Source organism: Littorina saxatilis, linkage group LG11 (genome assembly GCF_037325665.1).
Source record: "Littorina saxatilis isolate snail1 linkage group LG11, US_GU_Lsax_2.0, whole genome shotgun sequence".
In the NCBI taxonomy this organism is placed as follows: Eukaryota; Metazoa; Mollusca; class Gastropoda; order Littorinimorpha; family Littorinidae; genus Littorina; species Littorina saxatilis.
Window position 1 is genome coordinate 474351 of NC_090255.1, and position 26925 is coordinate 501275.

Below are 26925 nucleotides of genomic sequence, written 5' to 3' on the forward strand. Positions count from 1 at the left end.
ACTGGGGTAACCTGGAGTTAATAAGTAACAGGTAATAAATGCTAAATTAGTCAAGAAATAACATTTAACACAAAGTATCTGCTTTATATAATTCAGAAGAAAAATAGTTTATGTACAAAACAAAGAATTGGAAAAGTCACACTCCTGGCTGAAAACACTCAGAAAATGCTTAATAAATGATGAAGTTGAAATTGTTAAGATTAGGGAGAATCATGTTACTGCAGGGAAAGAAGTGAACCACAGAGTAAGTATACCTACCATTCGGTTGTTGGCCCAAGAAAGAGGGTGTAACACCTAATGAAAAGAAACAAATGAAGAATACTTGTAGAAAATAAGTATCACTCCACTTGCAGACCTGTTTACCCCAAAAACTTGACAAGAGTAATGGTCAAGCCAAAAATAGTAATCTCATGACCAAATAGTAACCCAGGAGTTACAAATGCCAACATTAGCAATATAAATCCAAGTTGAAGCACGTTTTGAAATCGTAATCCGGACTCAAATGGAGTATTTTTTTCCCAAAATCCTACAAAAAATAGTAATAAATTACTCCAAAATAGTCAATCAATCAATCAATCAATATGAAGCTTATATCGCGCGTATTCTGTGGGTACAGTTCTAAGCGCAGGGATTTATTTATTTTTATGCAATTTATATCGCGCACATATCTCAACACACGAATTCAAGGCGCGGTGATTTATTTATGCCGTGTGAGGTGGAATTTTTTTTACACAATACATCACGCATTCAAGTCACACGGGTATTTTGGTGGACATTTTTATCTATGCCTATACAATTTTGCCAGGAAAGACCCTTTTGTCAATCGTGGGATCTTTAACGTGCACACCCCAATGTAGTGTACACGAAGTAGTACATGGTAAACAGGTCTGCACTTGCTCTCTCCCCATCTGTCTTACACCATTCATGCACACACGTGGAAACAATGCAGTGCTGTATGTACACTATGTCTCTTCTCTATCTTAGGCCAAAAAAAAAAAATGCTTTGGTTACGGTTTCATGGCCAAAAAAAATAGGGTAGGTAGGTCGATTAAACTTTTTTTTTTTTTTTTTTTTTTTTTGGTTGGTCCCTCTTGAAATGATAAAAATAGTTTTCGAGAGTCATGCCAAAGTCCAGTTCGAAAGAGTCTTCGGGCTCGGCACTTATTTTCGTCGACCCCACACATTTTATCCCGAACAGTTTGCCGTCCAAAGTTGGATGAAAATCATGAAAAATGTCCACCAAGGTTGCACTCTTCGAGTACCGACTTATCAGTCGTGTTTGTTCGATATGAACGCACTTTCCGAATACGATTGCAAATGCAGACGACATCTTTTTCCGTTCGCACAACGAACGAACGCACGAGACTGACTTCCCTTGGATATGGGAGTTGTAAAAAGCGGAGTGGTGTCCCTTGTCGGGCTTGTTGTTGTCTGCTCGCCGGCGATCGATGTTTTCTCTGTGCCGTGGTGTTGTCGTTTTCGGTGGGTTTTTGTGTGTGTGTGTGGGTTTTTTGTGTGTATGTATGTGTTTGGTTCATTTTATTTTTAGCTTTAGGACCAAAAAAAAAGTTTAGGGTCGGCCCAAAAAGTTAGGGTCGGTCGGGAAACCGTAACCAAAGCATTTTTTTTTTTTGGCCTTACTCTTCATTCTTAACATTTTCCTAATTGTAATAATAACACTAACACATCTTCATTACTTGAAAAATGCAGAGCCCTAATGTACTCCTGCCTTACCTTATAATCATCCTACCACTATCAGTATCACATCTGACTTATTTGAACAATGCAGCGCTCCGAGTGCGAATCAGTTTAGTTAACGGACTCCTGTATTCTTACCTTCTTATTTGTTGTAATTTGTAAACAATGATGGGTGGGGTCTTTAACTGTAAGGGTATTTTCCTCTCTGGGTCATAAGACTCCTGTTCCTAATCCTAGCGTTAAGGAGGGTGCAGCAAGTGAAGCAGGTGGCACAGTCAACAAGCTGTCACTGTCTGTGCTGGGACTTGAAGAGACAAGCCTTGCTGGCCACACATTGCCTCCACTCTCCCTTTTTCAGTTTATGTGTCTAAAGCCATCATCTACTGACCCAAACCCTTTCTGTGTCTCAAACTCAAAGAATGTGACCTGCCACCATGGTACATGTAGAACTCCCCCCCCTCAATATAAGTTATAACACACTGGTGAAGTTTGTACCTGTGCCAGTTTACAAAAATGTCAATTTTAGAGCAAGGGCCAACCAAGAGAGTGGTTTTAGTAAAAAAAACTACTTTTTTGAGTTTCCAGTTCCACATGAACAACCACCCTAACACAGTAACAGCCAAATGAATAGCGCTGTTTTTCAATTAAAACCTAAGTTGCGGTCACAAGCTAGGTTTGGGACTCCTGCTCTTGGGCTGAAATACAGACATCAATCCTCACTTGTCAAAGTGAGAACAGTCAAAATGCATCAGAGTTCTGCCATGCTCAATGACTTTAGCGGACAAAAGGCACATGGTTAGAAATCAGCAAGCACAGGTATTAATTTATCAAGGACACCAGCAAAATAAAAACAATGATAAAGGAAATAAAACTGTGTATTTGCAATGAAAAAAGCCCAGGAACATGCGCAGATACCAGCAGAACTATGTTACATGAAGTATGTGCTTAAAATTCAAAACAGATCTGATAATCTCTACAAGTACAACTGATCAGATCTATCATCTAGTCTCCCTTACCTTCTCTTCTACCAATGTACAATGTGTTGAACTTAAACACTGTCAAATCTTTCAGGAGAGAAAAAGTTCTTGCAAATGCTATGCCTTAACCTTCTTTTCAAGAATAACTTAAACTGACATAGTTAAAAAAAAAATTCACAAGGTTTGTACTTTGTAGTAACTCACTGTACATTATGCTCTTGATACCTGGTGTTACATCTCAATCACATTATGGTTGTTTTCTATACATTTGTACAGTTAACTTAAGAGTCCGGCGAAGGTGAAACAAGAAGGGCAAAGCCCATACGACTCACATGCTTGACCTTCTGCTTTACACATTTTTCCTACCAAAATACATGTGACCTTGACCCAAGGTCAAGGTCATCCAAGGTCATGCAACACAAAGCTGTTAATTCAAGACATAGGAAGTACAATGGTGCTTATTGGCTCTTTCTACCATGAGATATGGTCACTTTTAGTGGTTCACTACCTTATTTTGGTCACATTTCATAAGGGTCAAAGTGACCTTGACCTTGATCATATGGGACCAAATGTGTCTCATGATGAAAGCATAACATGTGCCCCACATAATTTTTAAGTTTGAAACAGTTATCTTCCATAGTTCAGGGTCAAGGTCACTTCAAAATATGTATACAATCCAACTTTGAAGAGCTCCTGTGACCTTGACCTTGAAGCAAGGTAAACCAAATTGGTATCAAAAGATGGGGCTTACTTTGCCCTATATATCATATATAGGTGAGGCATTCAATCTCAAAAACTTCAGAGAAAATGGGAAAAATGTGAAAAATAGCTGTTTTTTAGACAACATTTATGGCCCCTGCGACCTTGACCTTGAAGCAAGGTCAAGATGCTATGTATGTTATTTGGGGCCTTGTCATCATACACCATCTTGCCAAATTTGGTACTGATAGACTGAATAGTGTCCAAGAAATATTCAATGTTAAAGTTTTCCGGACGGCCGGCCGGCCGGCCGGACGGACGGACGACTCGGGTGAGTACATAGACTCACTTTTGCTTCGCATGTGAGTCAAAAAGCCCTCTACACTTGATGTTGCATGTCAATATAGACTGTGTATGAAAGTGACGCTAAAAAATCAACTGCGTGATGCCCAGTGCAACGATCTAGGTGATATTTCATTATTTGTTATCTTAAAAAACTAAACTTTAAAATCACAGGGAGGGAGTCTTGATTTAAAAAGGGGGTTCCGCTGTACTGCGGGTTGTTCGTAGCATTCATGTTTCTGAGACCACAGACTGTTGCTGTTTTAAGGCTGATTCAGACTCAGAGACCATCATCCATGGCATGAGCATGACAAACCCGAGTGTGAATAAACCTTCACAGATTCACTTTTTGGTGTGATCGATTATCCACAGATGTCGGACCTGTCTTAATATGAAGTTTGACGTTATGTAAACTCTGACGCGAACTACAGACCTGCCTGCGTAAGTTATTCGCGGGATCGGAAATGACTCTCGTTCAGCATTGCTAAACCTTTGGCTTTGTTGTTGATCAAATCTTTCCGCCTTCAGAGAAAGAACACTATTGAAGCTAACATACTTGCAGTTTACACTAAATCTAAATAGTAGTTGAAAAGAAGGTTGCACTAAACAACGTGGTGTCTACTTACCTTGTGGTCCTAAGGGAAACATGTTGATTTTGAGGCTCTAAAAGAATATAAATGTGAGTATAATGATATGATCGATTCTATGCAAGTGCGTCCATCATGGCGGCCAACTGTGCACAGAGCCTCGCTTTGAATCAGAAAAAAAACACGAAAAGTTCTCTCCCTTGCCACTTCCGTCAAGTGCTGCAAAACAAAACTAGAACGTGGTGCAGCTTTTGTCGACACCAGTTGTCCGCTGGAACCAAAGAAATTCGTGATCGTGTTCAAGACAGTCAGTTGTCGGATTTTCTTGTTGGTGTCGCTGTTTTCCGCGGACACCACTGTTTCCTTTGATATGCTTGGATTATAAAAACAATCCATCCGTGAAGCAGGTGCTTGCATGGTTCATGGTGCCGAGACAGACATGTTTACTTCATTAGTTCATACGGACTGTTCCCCGCCCCTCACAAGTCCTGCTGGTCGAACCTTGGACACCGTATTCCATCCAAGGGGTCTAATTCGTGATGAAAAATGGCAGTTTTAAAAAGTAGTAGTTGAATAAATTGTATTTTGGGATGAAACTCACCACGAATTTGTTTCACTTGCAAGAAACTGACATGCTTTTCTCCCTCTAGATAACTGTAGCTTGGCTGGAGAGCACTCTGCCAATAGTTTATTTTGGCTGTCACCTGGCTGACATCCTACCCATACCTGCCAGTGATACAGGCCTGGCTGACGTCCTACCAGTCTATAGCCACCAGTGATACAGGCCTTGCTGTGTGGACCCCGTCCTTGTGACAGCCACACACAGATAGGGGAGACATGAATATGGCGGGCGATAAATCCTTGTTCTCCACGCCCACCGTGAGGCACGCCACGAGCCGTGACTATGACGACGTGTACGAACCAGCGGAGGACTCGTTCCTGATGCTGGACGCCCTGGAACAGGAGCTTGACGTCTTGCGCAGCATGAAGTGAGTGCAATGTCCGATTCCCTTTGCTAAAACTAGTAAAAGTACGTCTGTTAATGAGCACAACGTATGTCTGATTCCCTCCACTTAAAGCACGTCTCCACAAAAAGCACACGTCTCCACTAAAAGCACGTCTCCACTAAAAGCACGTCTCCACTAAAAGCACGTCTCCACTAAAAGCACGTCTCCACTAAAAGCACGTCTCCACTAAAAGCACGTCTCCACTAAAAGCACGTCTCCACTAAAAGCACGTCTCCACTAAAAGCACGTCTCCACTAAAAGCACGTCTCCACTAAAAGCACGTCTCCACTAAAAGCACGTCGGTTAATAAACACAATGAATTTGGAACACTTACCTGGCGGGCATTGTTGATGCAGTATCATATCACGTAATATCGACTTAAAAATTAAGAATACCATCAAAAACCAAGTTAATGAAATTAACAATACCATCAAAAACCAAGTTTAAGCCAGCTTAGAAAATTCAACACAGCTTGGTCCCTTGCTGCACCACATAAAGAGAAAATTAGCAATGTCGAGTATGATCACTCTAATTTGCATGGGAAGTAGACTAATTAACATTCTCTCTCTCTCTCTCTCTCTCTCTCTCTCTCTCTCTCTCTCTCTCTCTCTCTCTCTCTCTCTCTCTCTCTCTCTCTCTCTCTCTCTTCTCTCTCTCTCTTTCTCTCTCTCTCCCTCTCTCTCTCTCTCTCTCTCTCTCTCTAATTAGAAAATTAGAAATGTTGCTCTCTCTCTCTCTCTCTCTATCTCTCTCTCTCTCTCTCTCTCTCTCTCTCTCTCTCTCTCTCTCTCTCTCTCTCTCTCTCTCTCTCTCTCTCTCTCTTTATGTGTACAAAGCATTTCGGCTACGTAGTGTTGTTATGTCTTAGTTCATGTAAGCCTACGATATATTTTATTTGAAATGTAATGTCTTAGTTCGTGTATGATTTATTTAATTTGATTTGTGTGCAAATGTCATTATGTCATTGTATTATGTTCACCCCCCTCATAAGGGGCTATGGCCTAAATGAGTAAACAATCCAATCCAATCCAATCTCTCTCTCTCTCTCTCTCTCTCTCTCTCTCTCTCTCTCTCTCTCTCTCTCTCTCTCTCTCTCTCTCTCTCTCTCTCTCTCTCTCTCTCTCTCTCTCTCTCTCTCTCTCTCTTATCTTATTCTTATTACTATTATTGCATGTGTCTGCATTTCATCATAAAAAGTTTGTTCCTATGTATTCCCATTTCGATTAGGCCAAACAAACAAAAAAAAATAGGTGTGGTTACGGTAACATAGCCCAAAACAATAGGGTAGGAAGGTAGGCAATCACTTTTTTTTTTTTTAACTTTCTTTTTTAATGTGTACAAATTAAACCTACTTGACAGGGAAATAAGTGTGCGACTCGGGCGCTTTCGCTTTCATTGCGTTTTCTGCACTCGTTTTCTTGGTTTTTTTGGGTGTTTTTTTTTGACAAATGTAATAAAAAGTTATAGGGTCGGCCCCTAAAAATAGGGTAGGTCGGGTTACCGTAACCACACCTATTTATTTTTTTAGGCCTTATAACCATTTTGCTTAGATCAGGACTAGCTGTAAGAATGCTATCTTTCCTGTAATAAAGTTCAAAGTTCTCTCTCTCTCTCTCTCTCTCTCTCTCTCTCTCTCTCTCTCTCTCTCTCTCTCTCTCTCTCTCTCTCTCTCTCTCCCCAAAAAGTTAATGCTGAGTTGCACATGAGCAGCTGCCAAGAATAATAATTGCCACACTATTGTGGCGTGAGATTTATTGATGGCATGCATGAGATCGCCTGTTTCGGGAGTCATTATTCTGGGACTGCCCGTTCTGTAGGTGTATGAATTCAAGGCCAACAGCATCATATCCATAATGTCGGTAACTTCTGTCATTTGACAGTTGAACGATGTATACAACTGTATCATTTGTTGAGTGAAAGAGCTGCTTCTATTTTTTCTGTCAGCATTTGATTTTTTTTTAATGTAACGAACAATAAACTGACTATTTTTTAATTTTATATACATGTATGTTGTCCTTAGCAAAGTGTAAAACACAGCTTTGAGAGTGACATGATGATTGTTGTTGTGTGTGCAGGCCCTGAGAGTGACATGATGATTGTTGTTGTGTGTGCAGGCCCTGAGAGTGACATGATGATTGTTGTTGTGTGTGCAGGCCCTGAGAGTGACATGATGATTGTTGTTGTGTGTGCAGGCCCTGAGAGTGACATGATGATTGTTGTGTGTGCAGGCCCTGAGTGTGACATAATGATTGTTGTTGTGTGTGTACAGGCCCTGAGAGTGACATGATGTTTGTTGTGTGTGTACAGGCCCTGAGAGTGACATGATGATTGTTGTTGTGTGTGCAGGCCCTGAGAGTGACATGATGATTGTTGTGTGTGTGTGCAGGCCCTGAGTGTGACATGATGATTGTTGTGTGTGTGTGTACAGGCCCTGAGTGTGACATGATGTTTGTTGTGTGTGTGCAGGCCCTGAGTGTGACATGATGATTGTTGTGTGTGTGTACAGGCCCTGAGAGTGACATGATGATTGTTGTGTGTGTGTACAGGCCCTGAGAGTGACATGATGATTGTTGTGTGTACAGGCCCTGAGTGTGACATGATGATTGTTGTGTGTGTGTACAGGCCCTGAGAGTGACATGATGATTGTTGTTGTGTGTGCAGGCCCTGAGAGTGACATGATGATTGTTGTGTGTGTGCAGGCCCTGAGAGTGACATGATGATTGTTGTGTGTGTGTGCAGGCCCTGAGAGTGACATGATGATTGTTGTGTGTGTGTGCAGGCCCTGAGAGTGACATGATGATTGTTGTGTGTGTGCAGGGCCTGAGAGTGACATGATGATTGTTGTTGTGTGTGTGCAGGCCCTGAGTGTGACATGATGATTGTTGTGTGTGTGTGCAGGCCCTGAGAGTGACATGATGATTGTTGTGTGTGTGCAGGGCCTGAGAGTGACATGGTGATTGTTGTTGTGTGTGTGCAGGCCCTGAGTGTGACATAATGATTGTTGTGTGTGTGTGCAGGCCCTGAGAGTGACATGATGATTGTTGTGTGTGCAGGCCCTGCGTGTGACATGATGATTGTTGTGTGTACAGGCCCTGAGAGTGACATGATGATTGTTGAGTGTGTGCAGGCCCTGAGAGTGACATGATGATTGTTGTGTGTGCAGGCCCTGAGAGTGACATGATGATTGTTGTGTGTGTACAGGCCCTGAGAGTGACATGATGATTGTTGTTGTGTGTACAGGCCCTGAGAGTGACATGATCATTGTTGTTGTGTGTGCAGGCCCTGAGAGTGACATGATGATTGTTGTGTGTGTGCAGGCCCTGAGTGTGACATGATGATTGTTGTGTGTGTGCAGGCCCTGAGAGTGACATGATGATTGTTGTGTGTGTGCAGGCCCTGAGTGTGACATGATGATTGTTGTGTGTGTGTACAGGCCCTGAGAGTGACATGATGATTGTTGTTGTGTGTGTACAGGCCCTGAGAGTGACATGATGATTGTTGTGTGTGTGTACAGGCCCTGAGTGTGACATGATGATTGTTGTGTGTGTGTGCAGGCCCTGAGAGTGACATGATGATTGTTGTGTGTGTGTACAGGCCCTGAGTGTGACATGATGATTGTTGTGTGTGTGTGCAGGCCCTGAGAGTGACATGATGATTGTTGTGTGTGTGTGCAGGCCCTGAGTGTGACATAATGATTGTTGTGTGTGCAGGCCCTGAGAGTGACATGATGATTGTTGTTGTGTGTGCAGGCCCTGAGAGTGACATGATGATTGCTGTTGTGTGTGCAGGCCCTGAGTGTGACATGATTGTTGTGTGTGCAGGCCCTGAGAGTGACATGATCATTGTTGTTGTGTGTGCAGGCCCTGAGAGTGACATGATGATTGTTGTGTGTGTGCAGGCCCTGAGTGTGACATGATGATTGTTGTGTGTGCAGGCCCTGAGAGTGACATGATGATTGTTGTGTGTGTACAGGCCCTGAGAGTGACATGATGATTGTTGTGTGTGTACAGGCCCTGAGAGTGACATGATGATTGTTGTGTGTGCAGGCCCTGAGTGTGACATGATGATTGTTGTGTGTGTGTGCAGGCCTTGAGAGTAACATGATGATTGTTGTCTGTGTGCTGAGGCCCTGAGAGTGACATGATGATTGTTGTGTGTGCAGGCCCTGAGTGTGACATGATGATTGTTGTGTGTGTGCAGGCCCTGAGAGTGACATGATGATTGTTGTGTGTGCAGGCCCTGAGAGTGACATGATGATTGTTGTGTGTGTGTGCAGGCCCTGAGAGTGACATGATGATTGTTGTGTGTACAGGCCCTGAGAGTGACATGATGATTGTTGTGTGTGCAGGCCCTGAGAGTGACATGATGATTGTTGTGTGTGTGTACAGGCCCTGAGTGTGACATGATGTTTGTTGTGTGTGCAGGCCCTGAGAGTGACATGATGATTGTTGTGTGTGCAGGCCCTGAGAGTGACATGATGATTGTTGTGTGTGTGTGCAGGCCCTGAGTGTGACATGATGATTGTTGTGTGTGTGTGCAGGCCCTGAGAGTGACATGATGATTGTTGTGTGTGTGCAGGCCCTGAGAGTGACATGATGATTGTTGTGTGTGTGCAGGCCCTGAGAGTGACATGATGAATGTTGTTGTGTGTGCAGGCCCTGAGAGTGACATGATGATTGTTGTGTGTACAGGCCCTGAGAGTGACATGATGATTGTTGTTGTGTGTGCAGGCCCTGAGTGTGACATGATGATTGTTGTGTGTACAGGCCCTGAGAGTGACATGATGATTGTTGTTGTGTGTGCAGGCCCTGAGAGTGACATGATGATTGTTGTTGTGTGTGCAGGCCCTGAGAGTGACATGATGAATGATTGTTGTGTGTACAGGCCCTGAGTGTGACATGATGATTGTTGTGTGTGTGCAGGCCCTGAGTGTGACATGATGATTGTTGTGTGTGTGCAGGCCCTGAGAGTGACATGATGATTGTTGTTGTGTGTGCAGGCCCTGAGAGTGACATGATGATTGTTGTTGTGTGTGCAGGCCCTGAGAGTGACATGATGTTTGTTGTTGTGTGTGCAGGGCCTGAGAGTGACATGATGATTGTTGTTGTGTGTGCAGGCCCACGGTATGTGTGGAGGTGGGCTGTGGTTCCGGCGTCTGCATCACATTTCTGGCAAGACTGCTGGGACCTCAAGCTTTCTGTCTGTGAGTTTGTGTGTGTGTGTGTGTTAATTGTGCATGTGTGTGTGTGTGTGTGTGTGTGTGTGTGTGTGTGTTTGTTTGTTTGTTTGTCAAAGTTTGTGTGAGTTTGTGTGTGTTTGTGCATGTGTTTGTGTTTGTGTTTTTGTGTGTGTGTGTGTGTGTGTGTGTGTTTGTTTGTCAAAGTTTGTGTGTGTGAGTGTTTGTGTATTGAATGGCATACATTTGAACTATTAATGTGTGTATCAGTTATAATGCTCACATCCACTCATCACAACAACAGTAATTCAGCAGTGTTCGGTCAGGCATGAACAATGCAGGTGGCCATGGATTATACACAATGCACACCTTTTGTTGTAACAAGACTATACTGTGCATGCCGATGTGGCATGCAGTCACCTAGAGAGAAAGGGGGAATGTACGTTCTGGCTCACCGATTCCGACAGACCCTAAATATTAACGCAAAATAGGCTTCTGGACTAAACTTTTACTAAAATGAAACATGCGACAAAATCAGAAAAATACTGCATAAATCCATACAAAAAAAATACAGTAAAGTAAGGTTGTTTTGAACCAATGCCGGGTCTGTCGGAATCAGTAACCCAGAACGTACATTCTCCCTTTCTCTTATACAACATTCTTAAGCTCAATACGCTCTCTCATTTACAAACTTTACTTCATATGTTCTTTCACTGTTAGAATTATATCTGATACATGCAATGTGACTGTCTAAACGAATAGTTAACTCTTTACAAGTGATTCTATTTTTACTTTTTCTTCCCGTCCTATTTGAATCCCCTTTTTTAAAAACTGCTTTTTCAGATCTTCTATATCGAGTGGCTTGTTATATTCAGCTCGTGTTTTTGTTTGAATACTTGCTTTCTTACTTTTGTAGTCATCAAAGTCTGTTTGTATCTGTTTGAATTCTTCGTCAGAAACTTTTGAATCTTCAAGTGCTTTACTGATAGACAGTTTTAGGCTAGACAATTTTGATGATGCAAGAGTGGAAATGGATTCGTGTTTTTCAAGCTTTTTCACAATTTTTTTCATTATAGCTGATGCTATAAATGATAAACCACCAACTGCTGCTGCAACACCACCTAGGATTAGAGAAACTGGAGTCCCTACTCCGGTAGCTAACAGAATTGTTCCCGTTACACCTGCAGCTGATGCAAGGATAGTAGAACCAGTGCTGGCATTAGAAAGGCTGTTGTAAGTTGTTGAGTACTTACGTCTAGCGCGAGAATATTTTTCTAATTCATCTTCTAGTTGTTTTTGTATATTACTAATGTGTGCCAGTCTGAATTGTTGACTTTCTGCTGCACTTTCATCAATATTAGGATAAAGCTTCACACTGCTAGTCATCTTTTTAATGCAAAATATAAAATATTTATCTTAATTCTCACTGGCCAGTGTTTCTGCTAAGCTTTGAAGCTGTTCATTGCTTAACACCTTATCTGTATAGTAGAAAGCAATCAAATCAAGATAAGTAAGATTAATACTTCTTATTTCTGTTAAATTATTTATATCTGCGTTAACAACAACATTTTGGTTTGACGTCTGTTTTTTTATTGTGTTAGAATCCTTTTGAACAGCAATAAATACTCTGACTTCTTCAACATTTAATGGTCTCCAGTTGAGATTTATTCCTCTCATTAGAACAGTGTTTGTGGTTTCTTCCCTTTTCCTGACAACTATATCAAATATCATAGTTGCATTCTGCCCTATTGGAAGCTTGGGTATAAAATCGACAATGGTGTCAGCGTCCTTTTCAACACTTTGTTTTCTGTGAATGAGATAGTTGTTCTTATGGAAAGGTTTAACTGCAACTTCTCCCCTGCTGTTAAACGCAGGAACAAGGCTAACAATTAGTGGTTTAGCATTGATTGACTTACGGAATGTGTCGTCTTTTCCAACAAGAGTGTATGGACTCACAAATTCAAACTTCATTTCCCAGTCAATCTTTTTTATAACAGGACTAAGTACCCATTTTTTATTCTGATGTTTCCACATGTAGAATGTGTCATCGACAATTGGATCAGGTACATTAACATCACGGATTTGACCTAGTTTGAGGAATCTTGGTTTCTTTTCATCGTCGATTTCCTTTCTCTTGTAATGACCAGTGTCTGTAAACTCGAATGCATACACTGCACCAACTTCAGCATTGCTCTCAAAGTCGATAGCGTCTGCTAAATCTTTCAACTCTATAGTTGAACATGCAACAGGATAAGCTATTGTAGGTCCACTCGACATTTTAATACTCAATATTTTATGGAACTATTTCCAATGTAATGTTAAACAAACAATCAACTGGTTGTCCACTTTGATTTTTCAGATCAATGTGTAGGAATTCATGACACCCTTCCTCCAAGTCCTTGAACTGAAGTGTCTTAAATGTTGGCACGTGCATTTTACAAAAAGAGGCATCACTCGGTGGAAGAATCCTAAGCAGATCAGAACGCTGATCATTAAACAGATTATAGGATGTGTTAAGCTCTCTCATGTGAACAAACAGTACACTGTTAACATCCATGTCAATGGGACGTGTTCCCTTGTATATTTTTGTAATTCCAAGCATATCAAGGAGTTTGGTTGGAAACTCAATGTTTACTTCTCTAGTTTTGGGCATAGTAAGAGTAGCAATGAGACTTGCATGATTTAAACTCGCTGTAATACCTACTGGAGCAAACAATTCTTTCTCTAAAGTGCAGAAGTCATAGTAACCATCTTCTACAGAATGTGTTTTACCATTAATTCTAACCCAGTTGTTAGCCTTTTTTTTACTGATATTATACCAAGTAACCTTGTACATAATTTCATGCAGTGCAACTTTCATTCCTCCATTTTGATTGTTGATAGGGTTTGCAAGTTTAACTGGCACACCAGTCTTCACATTTGTTAGTGTGATAAACATTTTTTATTCAACAACAAAAATGATTCAGTATAAATTCAACAAAGACATTAAATACAAAACTGGACCATATTACAATCCAAAGACTATTTCTTTCCATGAGTTGGACTTTGCTGTAACAGAAACAGAATCCATTCGCGTTAAAGTGCCTGACCCATTCCATTCTTACCTAAATCCCCCAATCAAAAATGATAGTGTTCCAAAGATGTGGAACTCTCACCCAATTCAGTTCTATCAGAATCAGTTAAACTTTGCAATATTCTGTGCAACCACAGGATGTGGAGTGTCCTATGCAGACCACATGAATAATTCAAACTTACTGACAAAGTGTGTGTACACATTTCACGTTTACTATCAGTGCAGGAGAATCTTGTCTGAACTTCAGGCACCAATGCCGCATGAAAAGAGCTGGAACCCATTCAACAATAGGATAAACATGAAAGTGTATGAGCGTCTCTGCAATGAATTCAATATAGATTTTAAGACCGACTTTAGGCAAAAGCAAGACAAAAATCATGGCATGGGAACACTATATTTATGGGGTGTCCACAGGAGGTATAATTTTGATTACTGGCCAGGTCATACATCTTTTTCTTCAAATGTGCAGGTACAGTTAGGATCAATAGAACAACAGCACCACAATGCATGGACTACTTTTATATTAGACACCGGCAAAGGTTTCACTGGATCAGGTGTTGAAAGGATCAATGAATCTATCCGAACATATGCGTGGTGCTTGCTAGGCTCGCAGGCACAGACACGATCAAACATAATGAGAACAAGCACAGGGTTTGGTGCGCAGAAACAGTTGTTATCAAATTTAGAAGATGTCATAAACTCTGCAGTTGATCTGCCTTCCAGCATCAAAAGGTATCAAGACTCTCTCCGTTATGCAAGATCAAAAGTTGACTTTGCTGTTGGTAACGGCCTTTACATGTTACCTTCTGATCTCCAGCTGCAGATTGGAACAATAACAAATTATAACAATGAAATCATTATTGCTAGTGACACCCAGCCGCTTGGAAAGGGTGAAGAACTGAATTCAGAAATCAGAACGATGCTACAGCCATATCACAATGAACAGAAACAAAGCGTGACAAGTGAAGATCGGGCTGCAGGTGAAGATCATTCTGTCACTAGTGATGATCAAGCTGTTAGTATTAGTGATGATCATGAATCGCAGAAGACTGCTCTAGTAATTGGTGGAGTGGGTGTAGGCTTACTTTTGCTTTATTCTCGTTAGCAGAACACCTGCAATTAAAACTATTAGAGTCCAGAGATGTTCAGCCATGAAACCAACAACTTTACCTGCAAAAGATAACAGCCAGCTAACAATTGAACCAATGATTCCTGGAAGTGCATCCAAAGCTTTTGCTGCTAGTTTCTTTAATAGTTCTGCAATGTGTTTGAGTTGTTTCTTTACCCATCCCGGATCAGATGGAGATGAAGGTGAAGGTGGAGGTGGTGGTGTGACAGTGCCACCTGTGAGTGTTAACACTAATGTGCTTATTGCAAATCCTAACGCAGTTAGTATACTAGCTATTGTGATTCCCTGCTCTCTGAAAAGCGTTCTAATTCTTTCAGCAAGAGTTGTGTCTTCGTAAAGGATTCTTTGAATTGTATTTTTTATTCTGCTGACCTGTGTTCTCAGTTGTTCTCTATTGTTACTTAGAACTTCTAACCTTATGGCTTTCTCCTCCTGCAAATCTTTTAAACGCTTAGAAATTCTGTTTTTTACTTCTTGTTCTAGGTTCAAATCATCAGCATCAGCAAGTTTTTGTTTCTCTTTGTTTATATCTTCATCCAGCTGACCTAGTTTTGACAGATTATTTGCTATTTCACCTCTGATGGTTTGTAGTGATTGATTAAGGGCTTCTATTTCTCTCATAGGTAATAGTTCATGTGGAGTCTTCAGTGAAGTTTCCTCAGAAAAAGAAGTCTCTATCTCTTGTATACGTTGATCAGCCTCATCTGCAAGTTTATTAAGATCTTGCAATGGAACAGATTCTATTTGAGTAGCAGTTGGTAGTCCTAGTTCTGCTTGTTGAAGTAAGGAAACAACATGGGAAGATGATGACCGTGTGCTAGGCACAATATCTAATTGCCTAAGTCGATTAGCAGTAAGTTTTTGTTTTAGTGAAACTTTTGATAGAAACTTAGCAGGATTAGATTTATATGTAAGTTGGACTTTTTCTCCTTTATCGCTAGTTGTATATAAATGATTTGCTTCCATTTTGAACTGGTTTGGATCTAAAACATCAGGTTCTTCTCCTAAACTTTTGTAGAAATCTCTAACTTTACCTTCCAGAAGTTCATGTCGTGCCACCTCATAATGCAGTGAATGATGGTAGGGAACCAAAGGGATTGCTTCGCTCATGTCGTCCGCTGGCTCAAATAAATCTTCAAATCCACCTTCTGCCATTTGTAACTTATTTTTTATTTTGAAAATAAAAAAAGATGGCACAATCGTTCGGTTCTGTTCTTGATCCTTACAGAAGGCTGAAAGAACCTCTCGGGGTAAAAGGAATAAGGCAAACAGTTATAGTCACAAATAATCCTTCTACTATTGATCAGAATGAAATACTTACTGTTAGGTTTCCTAATCTAGGTAAGAACGATGTTATTGTACCAGGCACTGTAAGACTATCATTCAAATTAGAATTAGAATCTGGCTCAGATGAAAATAGGACTTTGGCTTATAATGTAGGAAGAGCAATTGTGAGGAAGATTACTGTCAAACTGGAAGGGCGGGAAGTGATGTCATTGAATAATGCAGATGTATTTTTAGTTTATGCAGATAATTGGTTAACTGACAATGAAAAGAAAAACAGAGTGTTTCAAGGGATTCAGTCAGACAATGGGATAAAAGTTAGAATAGGAGCAGGAGATAAAGCTGACAACAAAAAAGATAACGCTGTCAATGTTGCTTTTGGAAACAAATTTTGTATTCCACTTGACTTTGAACTCATAAATTCACATCCTCCCTTCTATCAAGGAGCATTGCGTGACAGGCTGTCATACGACCTGACTTTCAATAGTTATGATCGTGTTATGCTTTCACAAGACCCGGAAGCAAAGTATAAGGTGTCTGGAATTTCTTTAGAGTTTGATGTTGTAAACCATCCTGAACTGGCTAGACTTATAGAAAATCAGTACAGTTCTAAGCTGCCTATCTATTATGAAAGAGTGTTGAATCACAGTACACTTTCAAAAAGCCAGGCTGATCCAATCTGGAACATTAACTTGAATACACCAGCTAGGTCAATGAAGGGAATACTTATGTTGTTTGAGGAACCAAAAGATTCATATGAAAGGCAAATAGAAAAGTTTTACAATCCACTAATCAATAGAGTATATTGCACAATTGAAGGGCAGCCAAACCAAATATTTGCATCTGGCATGCTGCCATACCAACACTATGATGAAGCAAGAAAGTACTTTACTGGAGGAAGATTGAAAGACCCAACATCTGATCTTGTGGCTAAAGATCTACATTTACACGGTGTTGGCGTAGAAGATTTCTTGACAAATAAATATGCGTTATGGCTGGATCTCAGAACAACTGACGACAACAAACTGCATGGAAGTGGAAGGCGAATTGAAAACGGATCAGAAGGAATCACAATACAAATTGAAAAGGAAGTAGGGAGTAGTAGTAAATCAGTTAAGATCTACGTGTTTGTTGTGTCAGATGCGCAGTTAAACATCTCTGAAAGCAGATTACAGGATATTGTTTATTGAACGTGTTAAAATGAAGTATCTAGATTTTCTTCCAAAAGATCCACACTGTTCTTTGATTTGTGGGGCAACAGGTTGCGGCAAAACAAGATATGTTTTGGATTTATTACAGACTGTTTACATAAATCACTTTGAACACATAGTCATATTCTGTCCAACCATAAAGCATAACAGAACATACAAGGAGAGAAAATTCATATGGTCTGATCAAAATATATTTATTGTAAATCCTTCTGATCGTCTAAATGTTTGCTTGGAGCATTATTTCGATCTTTTTCAGAACACACCAACACTGTTTATTATTGATGACTGTGCAGCAGAACGTGACATTGTTAGAAAGAAAAGTGCACTAGCAAAGCTTGCATTCAGTGGACGACATGCATTAATATCAGTTTGGATATTAACACAAAAATACAATGCAGTTCTGAAAGACTTTAGAGAGCAACTCAAAACAATAACATTGTTCTATTCAAAGGACCGTGACAGTTTTGAAGAGTGTCTTCGAGAAAATGATGTCATTGAAAACAAACAGGAGAGAGAAAGAATAAAGAATAATCTGAAATCTTCTAAGCACTCGAAACTGGTTTTAAAAACTGATCAACCAGTTCAGTATGTATGTTTGTAGAAATCCTTGCTAAGTTCTTGTCAAGTTCTTACTCAAGTTCTTACCAAGTTCTTGTCAATTTCTTACTCAAGTTCTTGTCAAGTTCTTACTCAAGTTCTTACTAAGTTCTTACTCAAGTTCTTGTTAAGTTCTTGTTAAGTTCCTACCTAAGTTCTTACTCAAGTTCCTACCTAAGTTCTTGTCAAGTTCTTACTAAGTTCTTGTTAAGTTTTTACTCAAGTTCTTGTTAAGTTCCTACCTAAGTTCTTACTCAAGTTCCTACCTAAGTTCTTGTTAAGTTCCTACCCAAGTTCTTACTCAAGTTTAATTACTAGATTTTTATTTTATTCTGCATCAAAATAAAATGAACTGTGATGAATTGCTGATGCAGACTTCTACAGATATTGAAATCTGTGACAGTAGGACTATACCTGATAAAAAAGAAAGATTGTATTCACTTGCTGTTTGTGGAAAAACAAAACACTACCTTGGGCGGCAGTTAACTGTGGAAGAAGTACAACATCTTTCCTCAGAAGATATAGAAAAGTATCATGGACGGTATGAATCAGTGCTTGGTTCTAAGATGGTTAGAAGTATTGGACAGACTGTTATAGGTTTGTACACAAAGATTTTTGGACATTTTACACCTCTCGACTCGGAGGAAGACTTAACACATGATCTAACTCATGACCCTGTTGTTTCCAAGTCCCTCGAATCTCTTGCCTGTGGCCTGTATTATCGATTTGGTGCTTTATTAGTACCATTTGTTGCTGGATTAATTACTTTCAAACACATTAATTTTCAGAATAAAAAAGATGACGGATCAGTTGAAGCAGACAGTGGAGCAGACGAAAATACCAGAAGTGAACACAGTGACAAAGAAACCTGGTAGAGTAGAAGCAGGAAAAAAACTAGCCGAATGGAACAGACAAAAAAAGTTAAATCAAAAGGCAAAGCAGAACATTATGTCTGAAGTTGAGCAGACACCAAACATTCCTGAAGTGACTAAGGTCACACAAACTGATCAAGAATTAAAATCTTCATTTCTATCATACAGAAAAGTAGCTGTAGCAGCTGTTGTTGGAGGAGGTGGATACTTGCTTTACAAACTTTGGCAAGGCAAATATAAAGTGTCAGAAAAACCAAAATCAGAAACACCAAAACCAGAAACACCAAAACCAACAAACAAAGCAGTACAAACAATAACAAAGCCCACAGTAGTACCTGCAGTGGATTCATTTCATATGGAATAATTTTAATATTTTAATTTTGATAACATAAAAATGAGTTCTGAAAAGACAATAGTTAATCTAGTTTATCACGCTGCAGTGATTGGAGGCTTGAGTGTAGGTTACACAATGCTGGGTAAAAGTCTCCTCAGAATGAAACCAGCCGACTTGGGAAAGTTAGACTTCGAAGACGGTGCTAAACTAATTGGTGTTGTGACAGCTTCCTTTGCAACAAAAGACTTCCTGGTGAAGCAAGGAATTATTCCAGAAAATATAAACATGTAAGACAATAAAATGGCTAGCTTGGTTATGATGGTGGGAGGTGCGATTGTAAATGCGCTTGCATTTTCTGGCAGCAACTATTTGTTTTCTAAACTGCAAAATGGTGAAGAGAGGGAAAGGCACAACAAAGCCATGGAACAACTGGCGAAAGCACAGGATGAATACGAGAAGAAACGAATTGCGCAGTTAGACTTTATGAATGATAAACTCAGGCAGCAAGGACATGCAAACAAAACCTTTGCCAATGTTGATGCAGCCATTCAAGAATACTATCTTGTAACTGGAAAGAAAATGAAGACAAGTGCTCCTCCAAAACTGGGTGACTTTTATCAGCCTTCAGAAGAGCAGAAGGTGGGCGAGATTGTTTTCATTGTTATTGGTATGGCTGTTGTTTACTTTATTGCGCGTGCTGTCAAATCTTAATATTCTGTCATTTAAAAAACCATGAGTGATGCTTTGTTATCTAAAATATATTATTCCCCAAAAGGATACTGGAAAGGAAGAACTGCTATTGACAAGCTCAGTGACGCAGCAGGTGTTTCTCAAGATATAGCAAAGAAATGGTTGTCAAAGCAGGCAGTTTGGCAGATCTATTTACCTGCACCAAGAAAAATTACACGACCACACTTTGTTAACATTAAACCGAATGACACTCATCAAATAGACCTGCTGTATTTACCGCATGACACAGTCAGAAGGAAGAAATATAAGTATGCACTGACTGTAGTTGATGTTGCAACAAGATACAAAGATGCTGAACCGTTGACAGAGAAAAGTGCTATAGCTACAGCTGTTGCCCTGCAAGAAATTTACAGACGTGGACCACTAAAGTATCCCAGAATGATTCAGTGCGATGATGGTAAGGAGTTTAAAGGAGCTGTCAACCAGCTTCTGTTAAAACATCATGTTACAGTGAAGAGAGGTATTCCAGGAAACCACAGGTCACAGGCTATTGTTGAGAGCTTTAACAAACAGTTGGCAGAAAAACTGTTTTCATATCAGTACCATCAGGAATTTTTGGACACAGAAAGTAAATTGCGTAACACTGAATGGGTCAAAAGATTACCATCAGTACTTAGAGCAATGAATCTGGAGGTATTTAAAGCTACAGGGTTAAGACCAGTTGATGCAATCAAACAGAAAACAATACCTGTTGCTCCAAAGTCAACAACACCAGTGGCATTACTACCTTTCAATCAGAAAGTCAGATATTTATATGCACCCGGTGAAGCTGAGGGTGACAGCAGGAAGCGTGCAACGGATCCAATCTGGAGTATTAACATTCATGAAATCAAGAGAGTAGTAGAGGCAAATCCACCTATATATTACTTGAGAGAACCAGCACCGCAAAGAGCCTTTGTAAAAGAGGAATTACAATTAGTTCCACGTGGTACAAATGTTAAATGATTTTTTATTTCAGATTTTATAGTGTTAACAAAAATGGAAGCAACTTCATTTTTTTAATTTATATTTTTATTTTGAGTTATAAAATCAAACTCACAGCGATGGAAGACTCTGTATTAGAATCTTTATCGACAGTATTTGACACCGTTGAATTACAAGTAACGGATCCTCAAAATGTGCAGTCCAGTGTGCAAGACGCCATTGAACAAATTCCAAACAATTTGTTGATTGAACCTCCAGTAAAAGTGCAGATAGTCAGTTTAATAAAATACAAAACAGTCAGTGATGAGGTGCTAGAAGTTCATGTTTCAACCAGACAACTAGCACTTAATTCTATGGCAGAATTGAATGGAAACTGGGCAGATGAAATGATGAAACGGTTTGAGCAAGCTGCAGAGGATGCAAAGATGAAAGGATCCGGATGGTCAGAAGGTGAAATTATAAAAATAGAATTGAAGCTAAGTAAATTTGCCCCCATCAGAGGTAGAAGTTACATACCTTTACCTCCTGCTCTTGTCAAAAAACGTGCTGTGCTGAACATAAAGAATGATGATGACAAATGTTTTATGTGGTGTGTTCTGGCAAGACTGTACAGTGTAAAGAAAAATGCAGAAAGAGTGTCTAACTATCATGCATACAGAAATAAACTAAACTTTACTGGTATTGAATTTCCTGTCAGCATTACAAGCATTGACAAATTTGAACAGCAAAACAAACCCATCACCGTAAATGTTTACACGTGGGATGAGGAAGATGAACTGAAACCAGTCAAAATATCAAAGAACTCACCAACGATTGGTGATTGTGATACTAACCATGTTGACATGTTACTAATGACTGATGGTGTAAAATATCATTACACTTTGATTCGTACAATGAGTAGACTGATGGCGAGCACAAGCAATCACAATAGTAAACAAGACTTTTGTAGGCGATGTCTCTTGCGTATTCCATCAATTCATGCAGCACTTATACACAAGCAACATTGTAAGAGCGTTGATGATGCGGTTGTAAAGTTAACAACACCACCGCCAGACAGCAAAGTGTATTTTAAGAATGTATGCAAACTACAGAAAAGTCCTTATGTTGTTTATGCTGACTTTGAATCTATCATTGTGCCATATGAAGGACCTTTACCAAAAGACCTACCTAAAACAGTAACTCTAAGTAATCATCAAGTCTGTTCATATGCATTTATTGTTGTTAGTTCAGATGGTAAACATTCTAAACCGCAATTGTACAGAGGACCTAATGCAGCAAAGAACTTCTTACAGCAAATGAACCAAGTGCGAAATGACTGCTCCAAACAACTGAATCTTTCAGACATTGTTATGAAACCTGAAGACCAAGAACAGTTTAACTCTACCACACAGTGTTGGATATGCGAACAAAGTCTAACACCAAACACAGACAATCCAATAGTAAGAGATCATGATCATGTAAGTGGGCAGTTCCGAGGAGCAGCACACAGCAAATGTAATCTACAATTAAAGTTTGATCCTAAGACTTGGAAGCTTCCAATCTTCTTCCATAACTTGCGCGGTTATGATTCACATCTGATCATGCAGGCAGTAACTGATGAATACAAAGCAAGATGCATTGCGCAGTCTTCAGAAAAGTACATGGCCTTTACTCTGAATAGTTTATACTTCTACGATTCTGCTCAACATCTGATGGGAACACTTGAGTCTTTATCTTCATCACTAACTGCTTTCCCAATCACATGCAAGTACTTTGACAGTGACTTAGTTAGAAAGGGAGTCTATCCATATGAATACATGGATTCGTGGGAGAGGTTTGATGAAGATGAGTTACCACCAAAGGATGCTTACTTCTCACGGCTGAAGGGTAAAGGTATAAGTGACGAAGACTATGAACACGCTAAGACTGCATGGAATAAATTAGGATGTAATACAATGGGTGATTATCATGATCAATATTTGTTGGCTGATGTTTGTTTACTTGCAGATATATTTGAGAATTACAGAAGAACATGTATGAAGCACTACAATCTAGATCCTTCACATTACATATCTGCACCAGGCATGAGCTGGGATGCATTTCTTAGATTTACAGGAGTAAAGATTGACTTGCTATCAGATCTACCTACACTTCAGATGATTGAAAATGGACTACGTGGAGGAATCAGTATGGCTTCACACAATTACTGCAAAGCCAACAACAAATACTTGGACGACTTTGATCCTATGAAACCTTCTAATTACATCATGTATCTAGATGCAAACAATTTGTATGGTTGGGCAATGTGTCAGACGCTTCCACTTCGGAACTTTAAGATCTATTCAGGACCATTTTCACAATGTGTTGTGCTGACAATATTAAAAGCAGGCCCAGACAGTCGAAAGGGATGGATACTAGAAGTTGACTTAGACTATCCACTATCACTTCATGATCTACATAATGATTATCCTTTAGCGGCTGAGAGGTTAAAAGTAAACCCAAGAGAACCTCCAAAGCTGGTGCCCAATCTGTTTCACAAAAAGAAGTATGTGTGTCACTACAGACTGTTACAGTTTTACATTAGACATGGATTAATTTTGAAGGCTGTTCATCGTATAATTTTATTTGATCAAGAACAGTTTATGAAACCTTACATCATGAAAAACACAGAACTGAGAACCAAAGCCGCTGATGCATCAGAGAAAGACTTTTTTAAACTGATGAACAACAGTTGCTTTGGTAAGACAATGGAAAACCCACACAAGAGAAAGGATGTTAGACTTGTTACAAGAGAAAATGAGGCCATCAAGCTGACATCCAAACCACAGTATCAAGACTTTAAATACTTTCATGAACAGCTGTATGGTATCTTAATGAAAAAACTTGTAGTCAAGCTTGACAAACCAGTATTCATAGGCTTTACTGTGCTAGAGTTGTCAAAACTGTTGATGCTTGAGTTTTTGTATGATTATTTGAAACCAAGATATCCCAAATCGAGAGTACTTTACACAGACACAGATTCATTCTTACTTGACATTCCAGCGGATGACATTTACAAAGATCTAGAAGCTGAAAGTCCTGCAGTAAAAGGAAAAGATTCTTTTTATGACACTTGCGACTACCCTAAAGAATCACCATTGCACTCAAATGTTAACAAGAAGGTTATTGGAAAGATGAAAGATGAAATGAATGGGAAGATAATTAAGGAGTATGTTGGATTGCGTGCAAAGATGTACAGTGTTGCAAGTGAGAAAGGGGTGGTTAAAAAAGCAAAGGGTGTAAGCAAACAGGTTGTAAAGTCGAGCATATCGCATGATAACTACAAGGAAGCACTGTTTCAGAAGCGAGTGTTTCACCATGACAACCCTAAGATCAGTTCCGCGCTTCATCAGATCAACACAACTATTGTAAACAAGAAATCTTTAGATGCTAATGACACAAAGCGCGTTTATTCATCACCAGAATATTCTTATGCAATTGGCCACTGGAGAACAAACGCAAATAGTCTGAGTGTGTAATAAGAATTTTTGTCAATCGGGAAAACCCGCTATGACAGCTTTGTTTTGACTGCAGCGGGGGAGAGGAAGTTGCTTGCGTTTGGGAAGTGTTTGTGAAAGGGGAGTACTAGGCTTTGTTGAGTTTCAAAGCAGCCACCAAGTACACTTATCAAAAGCTTGAATAAAATAAACAAGTCAATTGAATAAGTTAACACTCGGCGGCCGCCCGAAGGCAGCCTTTGAAGCGAAGTGAAGCGTAGTGAAGCGTAGTGAAGCGAAGCGTTGAAACAGAGTGAAGCAAAAACAATAACACAGCTGAAGCAGGGTGTTGAAGCAGGATGATTAAGAAGACAGCCAAAGCAGGGCAGGCGCAGCAAACCGTACATGCATGATCGTTACTATATTTAGAATCACGTCATTACTATTTTTGAAACCGTACATGCATGATCGTTACTATATTTAGAATCACGTCATTACTATTTTTGAAACCGTACATGCATGATCGTTACTATATTTAGAATCACGTCATTACTATTTTTGAAACCGTACATGCATGATCGTTACTATATTTAGAATCACGTCATTACTATTTTTGAAACCGTACATGCATGATCGTTACTATATTTAAACACTTGTCTAACAGTGCAGGCGCAGTGTGATACTTCTGTTGTTGCGCACAAACAAGCACTGTAAGTCTAAGACTGGGACTGTTGGAGCTCTGATGTGACAGGAATATGCGGCGTTTCTGACCAGTACTCTCTGTACTCTTCGATCTGGAGCATCTCTTCGATTTGTTTAAGTTTGCCCATGATAAAACTGATTGGCAAACCAACAGTGGCAAATCGCGGAAATGCATAAAGCGATCTAGCAACGGCGCGTAGTCTACGCGCATGAACATCGGAATAGCCAGTTTTTGCTTTCAACCAGTCAGCCCACGTTTCTTTCATTCTCCCTTCTTTTCTTTGCTTCTCCTGCCATTGTTTGCACATAATCAAAAACTGTCCAAACTGAATGTAAATTAAGATTTGTTGTGCGTCCTGTCTTTTGAGATTTCTTATCCCTTTTTGCAGTCTTTCCACAATATCTTTTTCATTTTCTGCTTGAGCAAAATAAGCATTTGTGAAAGCTTCTGTGGATATAGCATGGCTAACATCTGCTTGGTTTGAAACGAGATAGTGATGTAAATCACTTGGCGTTGTTGGTTCTACTCTCTTTTTCTTTCCGTCTTTTTCTTTGAACAAATCTTCTATCTTCCTTTTTGGTTTTTTGGGCAGTCTCATTAATCCTTCTGTTTTAGCCTTAACTGCTATTAAGGCCATCTGCTCAAAATATTTTCTATTCTCTTCTAGTACATGCTGTTCTTCTTCTGTCCAAAATTCTGATGGTGTTGGCGCTGGTAGTGGGACATTACAAGCTTGTTCCATGTCAGGTAGAATTAAAGTTGTTGGCCGCCTAGAATAATCTAACAATTCTTGATGTCCTGAGCTAACCCTATAGATTCTTGAGACAGGCAAAACACTTTTCTCACAGAAAACACGTCTTCACACCACCACAGCACCAGGAAAAATGACAAACACACGCTGGCTCTTTGGAGAGCGTCTAAAAATAAAGTGGCTTAACCAGGTTGCAGGCCTGGCAAACACACGCTGGCTGTTTGGAGAGCGTCTAAAAATAAAGTGGCTTAACCAGGTTCTGGGTTACTGATTCCGACAGACCCGGCATTGGTTCAAAACAACCTTACTTTACTGTATTTTTTTTGTATGGATTTATGCAGTATTTTTCTGATTTTGTCGCATGTTTCATTTTAGTAAAAGTTTAGTCCAGAAGCCTATTTTGCGTTAATATTTAGGGTCTGTCGGAATCGGTGAGCCAGAACGTACATTCTCCCTTTCTCTCACCTACTTTTGTTGTAATTACGTTTGCTCAAGCCATTGCACGATGTAAAAAGAAGTAAACCGTGTTTTTATTGTGTCACTTTGTTGTGACCCGTTTTGTGGAGCGTTAATATTTTTACGTGAGATTCACGTGCTCCTTGTTCAGTTGTTGTGACCTGGTTTTGGTCGGAGTGTCACAAACTGCGTCGTTTAGTTCTAGAACACCGTGAGATTCACGTGCTCTTTTCCGTGTTTTGATTTTGAGGTGAGCCCTGCGAATCTGCGTTGCAAGTTTTAGAATACGTGTGACTCACGTGTTTTTAGCTTTGTGATGTCAGCTAGTTCCTTGATGTTCTTTCTGTTAAATATACCGTTTTAAGTTTTGGGCATGCACGGAGTGCGTGATCGGTTACTGATTGGTTGTAAAATAGTAGTTTCACCCGATTCTGTCTTAGGAATGTTGTTGGTTGGTCAATTCGGTGACCTTTGACTTTTGAATAACTATTCCATGTTAGGTTTTTGTTTCCATAAATACCGCTGCTTGACTCCTGTCTCGTCAGTCGATCTGAGGGTTTTAGGAAGCGTTTGGTTTTGATGTAAACGTATGAAGGTTATCAAGTGAACCAACGGAGTGTTTCTTATGTTTTAACGTCAACGTAATGTTCTTGGAGACAGTTGTTTCTCAAGTGTGAATCGTTTTGTGCCCTTCGTTTGTGAGGCAACACGTTTTGGTACTGCTGGTCAACCCACACAGCGCATAAGGTAATTTTGTTGTTACTTGTTTGTGTTGTGTTTTGGTCGCCATTTTGTAATGACTTTGTGAGTTGTTTATGTATAACGTGAGTTGAAAGTCTGACTTGTTGTAGTGTTTCTTTATTGTGTGTTCAACTGTTCTAGTGTTGTGAACGTACAGCA

The 26925-nt window shown here is 39.9% G+C and overlaps 2 protein-coding genes across 16 annotated transcripts in view; one reads left to right on the plus strand and one right to left on the minus strand.

Annotated features, from left to right (window-relative positions):
* LOC138979359 (protein argonaute-2-like) overlaps positions 1–4483 on the minus strand; it is a 95978-nt gene extending 91495 nt beyond the window's left edge. For 9 of the 14 annotated variants that reach the window (XM_070352060.1, XM_070352058.1, XM_070352052.1 and 6 more), the window contains exons 1-2: positions 4343–4463; positions 259–294 (exon numbers count right to left, since the gene is read on the minus strand). Coding sequence is in view for 4 of the 14 variants with exons in the window: in XM_070352055.1 (XP_070208156.1) it covers positions 259–294; positions 4343–4364 (58 nt within the window). In the remaining 10 variants the exon portion in view is untranslated. Of the gene's footprint in view, positions 1–258; positions 295–4342 lie in introns of all 14 variants that reach the window. The other 5 variants (XM_070352063.1, XM_070352062.1, XM_070352055.1 and 2 more) reach the window with 4 other exon arrangements.
* A 32-nt stretch (positions 4484–4515) lies between these two features.
* The window catches only part of LOC138979360 (methyltransferase N6AMT1-like), a 50949-nt gene continuing 28539 nt past the window's right edge, over positions 4516–26925 (plus strand). Inside the window, exons 1-2 of one of the 2 annotated variants that reach the window (XM_070352064.1) lie at positions 4516–5292; positions 10427–10513. In XM_070352064.1, the coding sequence (XP_070208165.1) occupies positions 5141–5292; positions 10427–10513 (239 nt within the window). In that variant the 5' untranslated portion in view covers positions 4516–5140. The remainder of the gene's footprint in view (positions 5293–10426; positions 10514–26925) is intronic. The other variant, XM_070352065.1, reaches the window with a different exon arrangement.